This window comes from Callorhinus ursinus, unplaced genomic scaffold (genome assembly GCF_003265705.2).
Source record: "Callorhinus ursinus isolate GAN/ISIS: 27379988/994484 unplaced genomic scaffold, GSC_fseal_2.0 scaffold8, whole genome shotgun sequence".
NCBI classification, from domain to species: Eukaryota; Metazoa; Chordata; class Mammalia; order Carnivora; family Otariidae; genus Callorhinus; species Callorhinus ursinus.
This window is the reverse complement of record NW_027397070.1, coordinates 61,309,233-61,325,657: the sequence shown is the minus strand read 5'-3', so window position 1 is coordinate 61,325,657 and position 16,425 is coordinate 61,309,233. Positions and strand designations below refer to the sequence as shown.

Below are 16,425 nucleotides of genomic sequence, written 5' to 3'. Positions count from 1 at the left end.
ATATATATATATATATATATATATGACATTTTGCTTATCTATTCATCCAACAAGGGACATTTGTGTCACTTTCATGTTTTAGCTATTTTGAATAGCACTGCTATGAACATAGGTGTACAAATATCCCTTTGAAAGCCTGCTTTCAACTCTTTTGGGTATATACCCAGAAGTGGAATTGCTGCATGGTAATTCTGTTTTTAACTTTTTAGACCTTACAATTCTCTTTTCCACAGTAGCTGTACCATTTTACATCCCCACTGCCAGTATAAGAGAGTTTAAATTTCTCTGCATCCTTGCCAACACTTGTTATTTTCAGTTTTGTTTTTGTTTTTCTTTTGATAGTGGTCATCCTAATGGATGTGAAGTAGTGTCTCTTAGTTTTGATTTGCATTTTCCTAATGATTGAGCATCTTTTCTTGTGTTTATTGGCCATTTGTATATCTTCTTAGAAATTTCTATTCAGGTCCTTTGCCAATTTATTAATCAGATTGCTTGTTTTTTTAATTGCTGAGTTAAAGAAGTTCTCTGTATACTCTGCATATTAATCCTTTATCAAACATTTGCAAATATTTTTTCCCCTTCTGTGGGTTGCCTTAAGTCTCCTTGGTTAAGTTAAATCCTATGTATTCTTTTGGATGGTATTATAAATGGAATTGTTTTCCTAATTTCCTTTTCTGATTATTCATTGTTAGTGTAATACAACTGATTTTTTTTGTGTTGATTTTATATTGTGCTACTTTGCTGAATTCATTTATTCTAATAATTTTTTTGTAGAATCATTAGGGTTTCTACGTATAGGATCATATCACTGTGAAGAGAGATAATTTTATTTCTTCCTTTGTGATTTGGATGCCTTTTATTTTTTCTTGCCTAATTGCTCTAGCTAAAACTTCCAATACTATATTGAGTAGAAGTGGTAAAAAGCAGACATCCTTGCCTCATTCCTGATCTTAGAGGAAAAGTTTTCAGTCTTTCACCATTGAGTATCATGTTCACTGTGGATTTCTCATATATGGCTTTTATTATGTTGAGGTAATCTCCTTTTATTCCTAGTCTGTTAAATATTTTTTACCATGAAAATATCGGAACACAGATCCCCAATATTTGGAGGATAGGGTCCTTTTTGCCCACCCTGGCTCCTGTAAACTGCCCCAGGAATGTGTGCACAGCCCTGCTGGGTGCCTTTAGTGGAAGATGGGTAGCTACCGCTAAGGGCTGAAATTAACCACAATTTACCATCCAAGTCTTCCTCTGGAAGTTGCAAGCCTTCGATAGACTCCAGAATTCTAAAATAATTACATCAGATAGATTCTGCCAATGCAACTGTTGTCCAGGTGAGCAGACAGACTCCTGGTACTTCCTGCTCTACTGTCTTCCCAGTACTCTCCAAGGTGTGATGGAGCATTGGGATCTACAATAGTAGGATCCTATGAACAGCCCTAAAGAGCGGAACCCTGGATCATCATGCTATGTTCTCATTTACAATTTCTGTGGTGTTTTACTTTCCCAAAAGACAATAATAGCTCCTACTTACTGAGCTGCATTCGTGCTTAACATGTTACAAATGTCATCTTGTTTAATATTCACAGCACTGGCTGAAGTAGGTAATATTAGCCTACTTTTACAAATTAAATTGATGCAACTGAAATCACATGACTTGTAAGAGGTGGAGTTGTGTAAATGATATATGGCTCTCCGTCTACTTTAATTCTGTGATTTCATTGATCAAGGGCTACATAGCTCCTCTCAGTTTATTTGTGCAGTAAAAGAAACCGCTCACATTCATTGACCTTCTTGACAGGTGCCCAATCTTTTCCAACTTGGTTGAATTTTGTTAATCAGTCTTGGAGCCTAGAATGATAAAAGAACATGGTTCTCCATTTATGTCTGTATCTCTATGATCTGCATTCTCATTTTATTTTGTTATTCAATTATTAGGTCTTTGAGGTCTTGTTTTGTTGAATCTATTAATTTATTAAGGTCCTCTGATGCAAAATACGGGGGAAAAATTACCTCCTCTTGGGATAGGCTTTGTCTCCACTGGATTCTTTATATATTTTTATGCTATTAGTACCTTCTTTGCCTTTTCTTTCCCCTTCCCCTCCGCTATTCCCCCACCTAACTGTTTACCCATTTTCCTTCTTCATGTCTTCTTTCTGTCCCTGCTCTTCCTTTCTTTTTCTCTAGTTCATCATTACAGTGTGTGCAGCACTGGTCAGACCTTCTATTTGCTCTAATGTAATGTAGGTGGATTATTCTTGAGACCTGTTTGCTTCCCCTCCTCAAGGTGGCACTTGAACCTGTTCTCTCAGTACAGTGCCTTGGAAGGTGATAGACCTGGCTACGCTCAAGAGGGCTTGATTTCTTTTCCTTTGAGTACCATCTTATGCACTGCCAACTTCTCTCTTGTTAGGAGCCGTACTACTGAGAGTCCTCAGGATTTTGTCGATTTAGCTTCCTTCTCTTATTATGACCGCAAAGGGCTGGGTGTAGAGTCGTGTGACCTGTTACATCAACATTTTCTCTTTCTTTCCTTAGTGCTTTCTTTTGTGTGTTTTGGCATATTGTTCTTTTGTTCTTTTTTGATTGTTGCTGGTGATTTTGGTTTTGTTTTTTGCTCCTTAATTTTGTGCTAAAATATACCTAAGCACAAAGCTTAGCATTCTAACCATGTTTAAGTGTATAGTTCAGTGGCATCAAGTGGTGCAACCACCACCATCCATAACCCTCTTTCCCATCTTCCCAAACTAAAATTCTGTACCCACTAAACAATAACTCCCCATTCTTCCTTCCCCCCTGCCCCTCGCAACTACTTTGGTCCCTGTGAATTTGACTATTCTAGGAACCTCATATAAGTGGAATCGTACATTTTTTTTGTCCTTTTGTGACTGGCTTATTTCACTTAGCATGTCTTCAAGTTTTATCCATGTTGTAGCAGGTATCAGTACTTCATTCCTTTTTGTGGTTGAATAACATTCCATTTCATGGATATGGCACATTTCGTTTATCCGGACATTTGGGTTGATGAGCGACGTTTAAACAGTTTTTAGCTCTTATGAATAATGGTTTTATGAACAATTTATGTTCAAATTTTTGTGTAGAAATATGCTTTCAGTTCCCTTGGGTATATACATAGGAGTCTAACTGCTGGGTCATATGGTACCTCTGTGTTTAACATTTTGAGGAACTGCCAAACTGTGGCACCATTTTACATTCCCACCAGCAACATATAGCATTATTTTTCCACATCCTTGCCAACAGTTGTTATTGTCTGTCTTTTTTATTTTAGTTACCTGAGTGGATAAGAAATTGTATCTCATTGTGGTTTTGATTTGCATTTTACTAAGGACTAATGATGTTAAGCAACTTTCCATGTTAGTGGCCATTTGTACATTTGCTTTGGAGAAATGTCTGTTTAAATCCTATGCCCATTTTAAAATTGGGTTGTCTTTTTATTGTTGAGTTGTAAGAGTATTTTATATATTTTGGCTATTAGTCCCTTATCATATACATGATTTGGGTGTATTTTCTTTCATTGTGGGTTATTTTTTTTGACTTGCTGGATGGTGCTTTTTGATGCACAAACATTTTTAATTTTGATGAAGTCCAATTTATTTTTCCTTTTGTTGTTTATACTTTTGGTGTCCTATCTAAGGAACCATTCATGGCCTAATCCAAGGTCATGAAGATTTACTCCTCTGTTTTCTTCAAAGAGGATGATAGTTTTCATACATATTTTTTTGGTCCGTTTTGTTAGGTATTCATAATACAATGAAGCTATCAATTGTGTAAAGAAATAAAGCTGAAATTCAGGAGCTTAATAGGCAAGGAGATCTACCTTCAGAAATACGGTCTCCCTAAACAATGCTCAAGTAGCACTTTTGTAGATTTTTGGGTAAATTTGGAATTTGGGCTAAACTTGGAGATATCTGATTAGGTCTAACCAGAGTATGAAAAACATTGTTTTCAAGACAAGAGTGAGGCTGGGTTTTGGTTGTTGTTATTGTTGTTGTTGTTTTTAATATGTCAGCATTCTTGACTGTTTAGCTTCAAACTAGTTTCTTCTGGTCTCTGATATGATTTTAAACACGCTTTCTAAAGATTTCTGATATGACTTCAAAAAGCAAGGTTTCCTTGACCTCAGTATTGTGTCCTTGACACCCACCAGCAGAATTCAGTGTTATCATCATAAAATCTCCTCATTGGTCCTTCCTTGTTCAAGGATAAGAAGAAAACACCAAATTCTTACTCTGTTTCCCCAGGTCTTCACCACTGTGTTTATGTATTCTCTATTCTGTCAACAAAGCCTTTATTCAATTTCTATTAGTATCAGGTTCATCTTTTGGTGTATTTGCTGGAACACTTGCTGAGACAGTGAGCATTTAAGAATCTAATGATCAGCCATCATATGATTACAAAATAAACAAAAATGACTCTGAGTGATATTAGGAGGGGTTGGAAAGTAGAGTGAGGTATGGAACATTTGCAGTATTCCAGAAAGCTCCCTCATGCTACTTTCTCATCAGTATACTTCCAAGGGTAGCCATTATTCTGACTTCTAATACCATAGATTAGTTTTATCTGGTTTTGAACCTCACATAAATACCGTTATGCAGTATACATATTCTTTTGTGTCTGACTTTTTTTTCAGTCAACATTATAACTGTGAGATTCCTCCATATTGATGCATGTATTACCAATCTGTTCTTTTTCACTGCCGTGTAGCCTTGCGTTGTCTGAATACTATGTTTATCTATTCCACTCCTAGTAGGTATTTGAATTGTTTCAGTGTGGGGCTTACTATGGAGAGGCCATGGACATTCTTGTATTAGTCTTTTGCTGGACAGAGCTTTCACTTCTGTGTGGTGTATACCTAGGGATAGAACCGCTGCATCATAAAGTATATGTTTGTTTAGTTTTTTATGGAAAAAAATATTAAGTACTGTCAACATTTTCCCAAAGTGACTGTATCAAATGACTGCCCAACCAGCAATCTGAAGGGATTCCAGCTGCTCCCCCTTCTCACCAGCACTTCATATCGTTAGTCTTTTATTTATTTACTTATTTTAAGATTTTTATTTATGTATTTGACAGAGAGAGACACAGCGAGAGAGGGAACACAAGCAGGGGGAGTGGGAGAGGGAGAAGCAGGCTTTCCACAGAGCAGGGAGCCCGACGCGGGGCTCGATCCCAGGACCCTGGGATCACGACCTGAGCCGAAGGTTGACGCTTAACGACTGAGCCACCCAGGCGCCCTCATATTGTTAGTCTTTTAAATAGTAAGCCATTTATTGTATGGTGACTAACATAATAAAATTAAATTAAGTTAAAAAATAAATAAATAGTAAGCCGTTGTGATGAGCATGTAATTGTACCCACTGCAGATTTAGTTCGCATGAGTAATGATGTTGAGCACATTTTCATATGTTCATTGGTCGATTTTCATCTTTTTTTTTTGGTAAATTATCTCAAGTCTCTTTTTAATCAAGTTTTTAATGGAATGACTTTTTTAAATTGATTTCTCTGAGTTTTTAATGTATTATGGACATGAGTCCTCTTTTAGAAACATAACTTGCAAACATCTTTGCCCAACCAATAGGCTGTCTTTTCTATTTTCTTTTTTTTTAAAGATTTTTATTTATTTGACAGAGAGAGACACAGCGAGAGAGGGAACACAAGCAGGGGGAGTGGGAGAGGGAGAAGGGGGCTTCCCGCGGAGCAGGGAGCCCGACGCGGGGCTCGATCCCAGGAACCCGGGATCACGACCTGAGCCGAAGGCAGACGCTCACCAACTGAGCCGCCCAGGCGCCCCTGTCTTTTCTATTCTCTTTATGGTGTCCTGTGAGGGGCAAAACTATTAGTTTTTAAAAGTGCATTCTGTCAATCTTCGCTTGTATGGTTAGCGCTTCTTTTATATCCTCTGAGAAGTCCCGGCTATCCCAAAGTTTTGAAGGCATTTTCCTGTTTTCTTCTAGAAGCTTGTTTTTAGATTTGTTATATAGGTCTGTGTGAAATTTCTGTTTTTGTGTGTGGTATGAAGTGAGGGTTCTTTTGTCCCCATATAGCTCGCGAATTTTCTACTGTGACCTTGAGTTTGATAATTCAAGGTCATGAGTAGTGGGTTTTTTTGGTAAGCTCTTTAATATATCCATATAAGTCATACCACCTGACGGGCTTTGTAAAAACCATAATTGTCATCGTTGTCATGTATAGCCACCCTACTAGATCATCTAAAGTGTGGCCCTCCACGGACATACCATCTCATGCTGCACCAGTAATAACTGGAGTAATTGCGATGCCCTCGCTTGCTGTGGATTACCAGTTCACAGTAGCTACCAGGCAAAGAGGTCATCTGTGCGTTCCTTAAATATGTGAGCAGCTCAGTCCCAGAATCCAGGCTCGATTTTCTATCTTCCAGGGATATTTCCAGTAAAAGTCTGTGTCACTTATAGTCCTGGCAGGAAACATAATTCCACTCGAGTGTTTCACCTGGAGAGCCTTTATAAGGGGACTATTGGCAGAGCAGTGGACCAAGTTAAAGGAACCAACAATGATCTTAAAATAACCGGAGATTAGCAATGGGAGAAAACCATTACAGTCCCTTTGATTTAAGGGATAATGCAAATAAATGGGTGATAGATAGAATGATAGAGAAGACAGTAGGTAGGTAATAGCGTTACCTAAGCCCAGTCGAAGCTGGAATGGAACAGGGGCCACCCTGCAAGAGGTATCGTGTAGGGGGCTCAAAGCTGGTGTCAGAACTGCATCACTAAAGTAGGGAGAAAGGCAGGAAGAACTACCTAGACTTCTCTCTCCCTCCCTTGTTCTTACCTCCTCCTAGTGCCTTTCATTGGTCAAATCCAATCAGAAGGCATCTGGAAACACAGCACAAATAATACAATTCATAGGGGTCAGACTTCCAGTGTAGCGGTCAGAGAAAAAGTCTGGGGATGGATCTGGAGGAACAGGCAAATAAAGAAATAGCATATATTGTGAAACAAAAAGAAGCAAGATTACTTTGGAAACAGTGAAAATAACACCAAAGAAAATGGAACTAAATTGTCCATATAAGTGATAAACTATTACATATCAGAGATATAAGAAACATGTCCGCATGTGTAATGAATAAATAAGTGGAAAGAATCTCCAATGGTAAATATAGATGCTAAAGATTGAGAAACTGCAAGTTGGAGGAATTTCCAGTGATGAGCAGAGGTGGTGGCTGTTTATCTATCTACAGTTCCTAGCACATTCCCTCTGATATGAATGGCTGGATGGGTGAATGAATAAATACTGAAAATAGAAAAAAATAAAGGAAACCAAAATTGACAATAACATTATGCTATTTTTTAAACTTTTTTAAAAAGCAAAAAACACATCTGAATTATTTGAAATAAAAAATGTAAATCAATTTGAAAGGCACAAAAAAACAAGCCAGTCTTGGATTTTGCTGCCACAACAATGACTAGCAAGCACATATTCTTCTCAGAACCTTCAGAGAAAAATAATATTACCTAAGAATTTGGAACCAACTCAACCAGTTATTCATATGCAAAGCCAACAGAAGAATGTTGTAAAACCTATATTTTACCAAATCTGAGATTCACTGATTGTAAGATGACTTTGTTCTATTAACACAAAGAAAAACTTCCAATTCAACTTTAACACAAGGTTTTAACAGTGATCCTGAGTGATGGGTGGATTACTCTGACATTATTTCCCCTGCCTACAATTGCATTGCTTGGTGTGTGATAAGGTGATCATTTTGAGTGTATTTCACTAGCAAAAGATAATGCAATTTCATCTACTTGTGAGTTTCTTCCTTTCTTAGGTCCTAGAAAACACTTGGTTGTGGTTGTACAAGGAAATGTGAGATCGCAGTAATTCTTCCAGTGTCGTTTGTTTTATTGAAATATATATATATATATAATATATATGCCCTGCTTTGTTTTCCTCTCTTACTGCACTGACAGTAAGTTTGTTTCAACGCCAAGTTATAATACATATTTTTAGAGATTTTATTTATTTATTTATCTGTCAGAGAGACAGCACAAGCAGAGGGAATGACAGGCAGAGGGAGAGGTGGGCTCCCCACTGAGCAAGGAACCAAATGTAGGACCCGATCCCAGGACCCCGGGATCATGACCTGAGCCGAAGGCAGACGCTTAACAGACTGAGCCACCCAGGCGTCCCAAATTATAATATTTTTGAAGGCATTTTAAGCATCAGTAAAATTCAACATTTATTATACTAGTGTTTCAGGAAACTCCAAGTGACAGACAATACAGAGCTGATACCAAGTCATGCAAGCGTAGCAAATTGACTGCTGTAGCGTGGGTGCCACCTGGTGGACAATGATTGCAAGACACAGCAATTATAAAAGTTAAAATGTGAAAAACGTGTATTGTATGTTTACAGATGAACTATGGCATATTGAACCACGGCCATTGTAATGGTTCATTTTATGAGTCAGCTTGACTGGGCCAAGGGGTACCCAGAGGAAACATGATTTCTGAATGTGTCTGTGTCCAGATGAGATTAGCGTTTGAATCAGTGGGCTCTGTGAAGCAGACTGCCCTCCCAGTGTGGGTGAGCATCATCCAATCTGCTGAGGGCCTGAGTAGAACGAAAGGGTGAAGAGAAGTGGAATTCACCCTGTTTTCTTCCTGCCTGCTTGTGAGCTGGGACATCAGTCTTCTCCTGTCCTTGGACTGGGATTTAAACCAGTCGTCTTTCTGGTTCTCGGTTCTCATGTCTTTGCCCTCAGACTGGGAGTTCCCGCCAGCCAGTGCCCTGGTTCTCGGGCTTATAGACAGCCGATCACAGGACTTCTCAGCCTCCATGCTTGCATGAGCTAATTCCTCATAATAAACTCTTCCCATAGCATACTGGCTTGTGCAGGGTGACAGGAGGATGTGGTGAGAAGAGGTTGGGTTCTCTATCTTGAGGGGGGAGTCAGTAGGATTTGCTGATGGATCAGATGTAGGGTGTGAGAGAAAGAGGGGAGTTAAGAATGACACCAAGGTTTTGGACTGAACAACAGGAAAAATGGCAGTTGCTGTGATGGAGATGAGGAATACTAGGGTGGAGGAGTTTGCCTGGGGATTGGCAACTCAGTCTGGGATGAGTTTGGTGTGAGATGCCTGACAGCCATGGATCTGGAGCTGTCAGCAGGAGGCTAGATATGCAAATCGGGAGTTCAGGGAAGAGAATGAGACAGGAGGTTTAAATTTGTGAATCATTCACATAAAAATGGGTTGAATCTCCAGCGATCATGAGAGAAGAGATCGAAAAATTGAGTCCTGGGGTGCTCCAATGTTCAGGGGTCAGGGACAGAAGAATGGACCAGGAGAGTCTGGCCAAATGGGGCTGGGGGTGTGGAAATCAGCCTTTTGCATCTCAAGACGTGAGCTTTCTCTCTGGCTCCAGTCAGGGGAGGTGGCTCTCTCTCTGGACCAGTGTCTGGCTGGGTGCATGCTTGTTCTATGTACTACCAGATTACTGCCACTCCTGCTTAACATGTTGCCCTAAGGCAGAAGAGAAACACAGAACACCAAATCTGGCTCAACATATTGATCCTAGGATAGCTAATGACCCAATAGTCTCTGCGGATAATTCTCCTTGCGTCTCTGGGGGTTAATTTTCTTACTGTCCCCTACCTATTCAGGTGTGTCCAGTTTCCTGGATCAGGAAGAGGAACCGCCACCAGAGGGCGCTCACCTCTCCTTCTCTAGGCCTCTACCTCGTCCCCCTTGGCCCTTCCCCTCTTAGCAAAGAGATTCTGTAATGAGATGCAGCCTGGAAAGGACTTCCCAGGGACTTAACAAAGACTAATACGTGTTTTACTAATTCTGGAGTCTCGAAGCCCTACTCCCACCCCTTAGTTTAAGTGCGGGTTTCCCCCCCCCCAAGGTATGGTATTGAAAGTTCTCTAGTTGTACTGTATCAAGAAACTTCTGTTTCTTTCCTAATAGGATTAACAAGATATAGTAAAATTGGATCTATTTCTAATAAGATTTTCACATTATACTACGACCACATGGGCTTTATACATAAACTGACTCCAGACCATTTTGAAGCTGATGTGTCACTCAGAACCTTTGGGAATTCTAAAGGTATTTTTGGACAGGTTAGTGATATAATGCATTGAGACTATTTGCCTTGTTTTAAGAATAGATGCCACACTCTACACACACAATTATGGGAAAAGGAGGAGGTGTTTTGCTTGGGACAAACTCTTATCAATGCATTTTGCTCCGTTTGACTGTAGGAGAAACCTCCATATACCAGAGAATATCTCCAAAACCTTCTTCCCAGTTCCACACAGGGTTTTATAGATTTAACTCCACCCAGAATATGTCCCTACAAATATCTTCACAGCAACACCATTAGATATTCTCAGCTATTACTTAGACCTATTACTTCCAACCCAGGTTCATGGAAGGTTTGATTTTTCTACCTCTCAAGGTTGACCAAGAAACACGAGTTATCTTTTTCCCACTGGTTTACCCTTTCTCTTTTGTATTCACCCTGCCCCTTCATTTTTTCCTTTTCTAATGCCGATAAAGAAAGGAGATATTATCTTCTTTCTAGGTGAGACTACACACAGGTCTTTCTAATAATTTTAACGTATAATGTGCCACTTGAGAAGGTACATCTGCCTAAGAACTCATCACTGGGCACACAGTCGCGAAAATGGACTTTCCTCAGTATGTCAGCAAAGAATCAGGTTGTTTTTTTTTTAAGATTTTATTTGAGAGAGAGAATGAGAGATAGAGAGCACGAGAGGGAGGAGGGTCAGAGGGAGAAGCAGACTCCCCGCCGAGCAGGGAGCCCGACGTGGGACTCGATCCCGGGACTCCAGGATCATGACCTGAGCCGAAGGCAGTCGCTTAACCAACTGAGCCACCCAGGCGCCCCAAGAATCAGATTTTTTATTTTTAAACTGGGGCTTAATGAAACCCTCCCTTTGTCCTAAAGGAAATAGAATAAAGGCTGGCTCTAGTTTTAATAGATCATTCCAAATTACCAGGCCAAGACCAGAGTTGAAAAGATCGTGTTTTCACTCTCCTTGTCTTGGGAAACGCAGAGTGAGGTGGGAACGTCCCCGTGACCGTCGAATGCGGCCACGTGACTCCCCCGTGACCGTCCAGTGCGGCCACGTGACTTGCCGTGTATTTGCCGTCTGTTAGGTGGGCTCTGCAGAGACCCAAAGGATGTGAGCGGGAGGGTGGGAGTTACCAAAAAAAGCAGAAACCTACCTTTTTCACTACACAATAATGTAGAAAACGTCTTAGTTCTCTTATGTGAAAGTTTAAATTATTAAAATAAAAAGCCAGTCGGGATTTTTAGCCTCAAGATGAGTTCGCCTCCCAACCCCCAAAACAAACTATGCATGCGTCCTCTCTGGATAAAAATAATCACTAGCCTTTATTTGGTTCTATGTGACAGGTGCTGTTGTGCATTCTTAAATCTTTATAACAACTATTTATCTTCATTTTACTGATGAGGGAAATGAGGCACAACAAGGCTAAATAAGTTAGCCCAAATTATACACACCACTGGGTAGTTACTGCATCAAGCATCTACCCGGACAGTAGGTCCCAAGGCCTGTGCTTCTGTCTGTGTGTGGCCTTTTAATGGACTTGTATACACTTTTTTGTGGGATGTTCTTGTCATTCCCAAGGCTAGAATGGCATTGGGAATTCTAAAGCACATTCAGCCTTTTCAAGAGGCTCTTCAAAGAGCCTTAGGACATTGACCGATTCAGTCTCATGCCAGTTCTCCTCGCCTCTGTTTCCCACTCTTTCCTCTTCTCAAGAGCCCAGGGGACAAGGCATGACTGAAAATGGGTCTTGGAGGCACCATTGAATGGCTGTGCCCCCAACCAGTCTGCACTATCTACCACCTACTCATGTCATGGCCACCAGGTCAACCCCAACATCCCCTTCGGGATGATCTTTTCAACATACCCTTCTCTGATCCTGATTCTGTCCAGCTTTGGGACCATCGCAAGGCAAGGAGAATTGGCAGCCACTTTCAAGTCAGGAAACATACGTCACAGCCCCTTCCTTAAAAAACAAAAAAACTCCAGTAAGAACTGAGCTCTAAAATCTGCACCTCCAAACCCCTCCTACACAATGGAAGACATACTTCCATGCACCCTTGCACTCCAGCCTTCTACCAAGGGCACAGGAACCCTAAAACTGAACCTTACTCCTCAGAATTTCTTTGCCTCCTTAACAGAAAAATGCATTATCCCTTGCACACACACATGGATATACAAACAGAACATGTTGAAATATTACTCTTACTGATAAGCAAAACAGTACTGTTGTGACATGCACTGGAAACTAATCTGATATTTGCATTTTGCCCTAATTGAAGTATAAAATAGTATAAATGCAATGTTTTTTGTTCTTTTCCTTCTCCAGGCTCCTGATATGGGCTTTGAAACTGCTCTTGCACCACAGTACATTACCTTAAAAGAAATTATCTTTTATGCATATGTGCCTGCAAATGAACCTCAAGAAAATATATACACCAAGAAATTCAGCAACATGCACTTGGGAAAAGTGATACACTCCAGGTAGTTACTGACTTGCCTCCCATTTATTTAGATTGCACACTGGTTACTAAACTCTAAATTTTGAGGCAACTTCTTTGAGTAGTTTTCTTGGTGAAATAGAGTACGTCTTTTTTTGATACCTCGGAAGGCCAAATACACTTATAGACTCCAAGGTGCTTTGAATGATGCCCCAAGCTTAGAAACACGGGGCTGATTATTTTGGCACTGTCAGGAAATGTGCTGTATCATCTTGAGTATCAAATATGTTCTGGGCTTCACTGGACACTGTCCACAGGGTTCACACACATGGCCATTGTCACATGTCCTAAAGACAGACACATCTAACAGAGTGAAGGCCATCTTGCATGAAATACTGCGTGGCCAGGTATGAGGTATTTTGAGCAATGCTTGCTTCTAAGGTATTAGCAAGAGCCACTGACCCTTAAAGCTACTTTTAAGGTCTGAAAACTCTCTTTGAAGAACATTATGAATTTTACAACTCCTGAAATATCTAACCACCAGAAAAAGAACAATTTCAGATGACCAGAAATTCACCTTTTTCTTTTTCTTTTTTTTTAAGGGGGGAAAGGGGCAGAGGGAGAATCTTAAGCGACTACTAGCTGAGCATGGAGTCGGACACAGGGCTCGATCTCGCAACCGTGAGATCATGGCCTGAGCTGAAATCAAGAGCTGGACGCTTAACTGAATGAGCTACCCAGGCACCCCTAAACTCACCCTATTCCAAACACAGTGGGTCCTGTTCCACCAGGTTGATATCTGTTTATTATATTTGTGCTGGGCTGTCAGTATGCACCTTGTCCCGTAGCCAACAATTCCATGTATCATGGAACAGCTCACACAGAAGTGGAGGTGAAGACTGAAATCAGATATAGAAAAAGTGCTGATGTAGGTTTTATTTTTTTTTTCTACAAGGATTATAAAGCTTTCTGTGTTGAAGAAAAGTACCTGTAATCTCTAAAACTAGATTTTATTTTCAGTGGTTTTTGTATGGGTGACATTCCAAGCCACTTAGTTTCTGTAGGTATGTCCTTGTAGAAAACATAGAATTGGGCTGCCTGGGTGGCTCAGTAGGTTAAGTGTCTGCCTTTGGCTCAGGTCATGATCCCAGCATCCTGGGATCAAGTCCTGCATCGGGCTCCCTGCTCAGCAGGGAGTCTGCTTCTCCCTCTGCCTGTTCCTCTGTTTGTGCTCTCTCTCCCTCTCTCTCGCTCAAATAAATAAATAAAATCTTTTTTAAAAACCATATAGAATCACCTTTTAAAAGATTAACATGATTAATATAATCTCAATGTTAATATTAATTTTTTATATCCTGATTATTTTTAAAAGCATATGATCATTCTCTTAAGCATCCAAATCAAGTATCCCTCACTATCTGAAAGTAGAGCATTCCTATGAAACTTTTCACAAGTCGAACCGGAGTAAATAAAGCAAAGAAGCAATTATCCTCAACTTACTTATATGGAAAAATTTCTGAGTATTCCCAGACCCCACAAAATACCCTCTATTAGGCTTTTTCTGATACCTTAGGACACATCTTGCTAACAGATGCACAAAATAAGTGGAGATAAGGCACAGGTGCTCACCCAGGTCAGCGCTGTGGTGGCTTGATGCTGAGATGCTGCGGGGAATTTGCAGGGAAGAGGCTGGGCGGGGCCCCTATAACAGATCTGCTCGCTGCAAAACAAAAGCTGGATGCTATTTTTACTCTTGGCGTTTTCTCATAAAAGTGAAATTCTCTTCAGATTTCTTTCAGTTAGCAAAAACAAGTGCTAACATAGGCCTTTTGTCCAAGTGAAGCGGGGTAAGGTGAACTTTGGAAAAGCGAGGTACCTGTATTTGCAAACCAGAACAGCACAATCTGTGATCAGATTCAGTAACTTGGCTCTACTTGTGCAGAAACTAGGGAATGAGCATCTCCAAGTCAGGAAAGGGGAGCACAGAGCCAGGATCAGAGAACTGGAGACTAGCCAGATGTCAGCCGGGCAGGTCAAGGATTGGGGACCCAAAATCCCGAAGTCAGCAACAGGCCAAGGCAGGTTCTAGAGAGTCAGGCGTTTGGATCAGGGAGAGCCCTTCATTCGTTTCTTCCACAAATAGTTGCATAAAACTTACGACGTGCAAGGGGCTCACCGTGCCCTGATAGAGCCGTGAAGAGGACCTTCGAACCCACGCACACCTTGAACTCACATGATGACAGCTGACAGAGTAGCGGGGAGCATCCAGAGAGTATTTTCCTGGGGGTTGAGCCCTTGTTTGGAGGGTGTTGGAAAGTTGCTCAGAGCCAGCGATGCTCATGATGGGATCAGAAGAATGAGAATGAAGGAGGAGGTCAGGGGAAGGTTCCAGACTGAGAGAATAGTGTGTAGAAGGCCCCCAGGCCAAAGGGAGCATGGTGTGTGTTTGAGAAACCAAAGGAAAACCAGAGTGACTTCAGTGTCATGAAAAAAGGAGAGAAGTCATTGAAGACCGTGGCACGATGTCAGTGAGGGCCTTCTGAGTCACAGCCGGGGTGGGGAGCAGGGGTAGGATGTCATTCCAAGCGACGGGGAAGCAGTCAAGGCTCCTAATTAGGTGAATAACTGAACTGATAGATGGGAAATTTGCTCCCTGAATAAGCTGGAGAGACCACCTTGAATTTTCCTCCTACTGTCCTTCAAAACGCCTCGATGGACTTGACCTCCTTTCTACCTCTGGATAAAGGATCAGGCAAATCCCATAGCTTTTCTCTTCGAGGGCAGATGAACATTTCCTTGGCTTAAAAAGTCTAAGTCAGTCTAATAATCACATGACTCTCTTCTTGTCCAGTGTTTCAAAAAATGCCAAACTCTTACCCAATTTAAATTTTGTTTCCCAGCCCCTATTTGCACCTGACCCGGACTGGGGAGCCTGGGGAGTGGGGTCTTGCTCATGCTTACTATTTTCCAGTTTCTATCTTCTTCCCTCAAGCCTTTTGGTTTTTAGCCCTTCCAGAGTTTGGGGGAGAGAAGGCAGGTAAGGTAAAGGGGGCAGAGACCCCCAGAGTCCTTTAGAAGGGGCAAGGGTCCACCTGGTGACAGCTACCCCTGTCGCCCCAAGGCCTCTGGAGCTCTTCCACCTTGTTGGGTCCCTTCACCCTTCAGGCAGTTCTCCTGGGAACCTTTCCTTTCCTTTCCTGCTTCTCCCCTTCCCCCCACAATGCTAGTCCCCCCCAGCTATAGCATCATCTCGAATTTTGTGTGAATGTTGACATTTTTTTTTTCTTTATGGCTTTAACATGTACCTATGCATCAAAATGCATTGTTCAGTTCTGCTAGATGTATTCTTCTGAGACTCGCCTTTTCCACAGAGCAACAATGCTTTCTGAAGTACTCAGTATTGATGCCTCTGCAATTCACTCACATGAACACACCATGCTCTTTAGCGATTCTCCTGTGTTTTCTTGTAATCGTTTTAAACTTCTGCTTTTCATGTTGAAGTGTTTAGCTTATCTAGAGAGAATGTGTGTCTTGTGGAGTGAGAACTGATTTCTTTCTTTCTTTCTTTCTTTTTTACATAAATAACCAGCTGTCCTTACAAGTCACTCCTTTCCCCACTGATGTACCCCCCTCAACCACAGTATGTCAGGGGTCCGTGTGTGCGTGGGTCTGTTTCTCCTCTCTTCTATTTCATTGGAGTATTTGTCGTCCCTTTGTCACACTGACTAAACCTCTGTGTAACACCCCCCACACACACACACACCTCCTGGATTTTCTTGGCCTTTGTCCTTACATTTAAATGTTAGGTTCATCTTGTCAGGTTCCATTAAAGGAGAAAAAAACCACAAAACACCAAAACACACTAATCTGTTAATAGAA

General features: G+C 41.1%; 1 protein-coding gene across 19 annotated transcripts in view; it reads left to right on the top strand.

Annotated features, from left to right (window-relative positions):
* Window positions 1-16,425, top strand: part of CATSPERB (cation channel sperm associated auxiliary subunit beta) — a 103,582-nt gene that overhangs the window by 50,426 nt on the left and 36,731 nt on the right. For all 19 annotated transcript variants that reach the window (XR_012379137.1, XR_012379136.1, XR_012379138.1 and 16 more), the window contains 2 exons: window positions 9,975-10,129; window positions 12,435-12,589. Coding sequence is in view for 16 of the 19 variants with exons in the window: in XM_073895791.1 (XP_073751892.1) it covers window positions 9,975-10,129; window positions 12,435-12,589 (310 nt within the window). In the remaining 3 variants the exon portion in view is untranslated. The remainder of the gene's footprint in view (window positions 1-9,974; window positions 10,130-12,434; window positions 12,590-16,425) is intronic.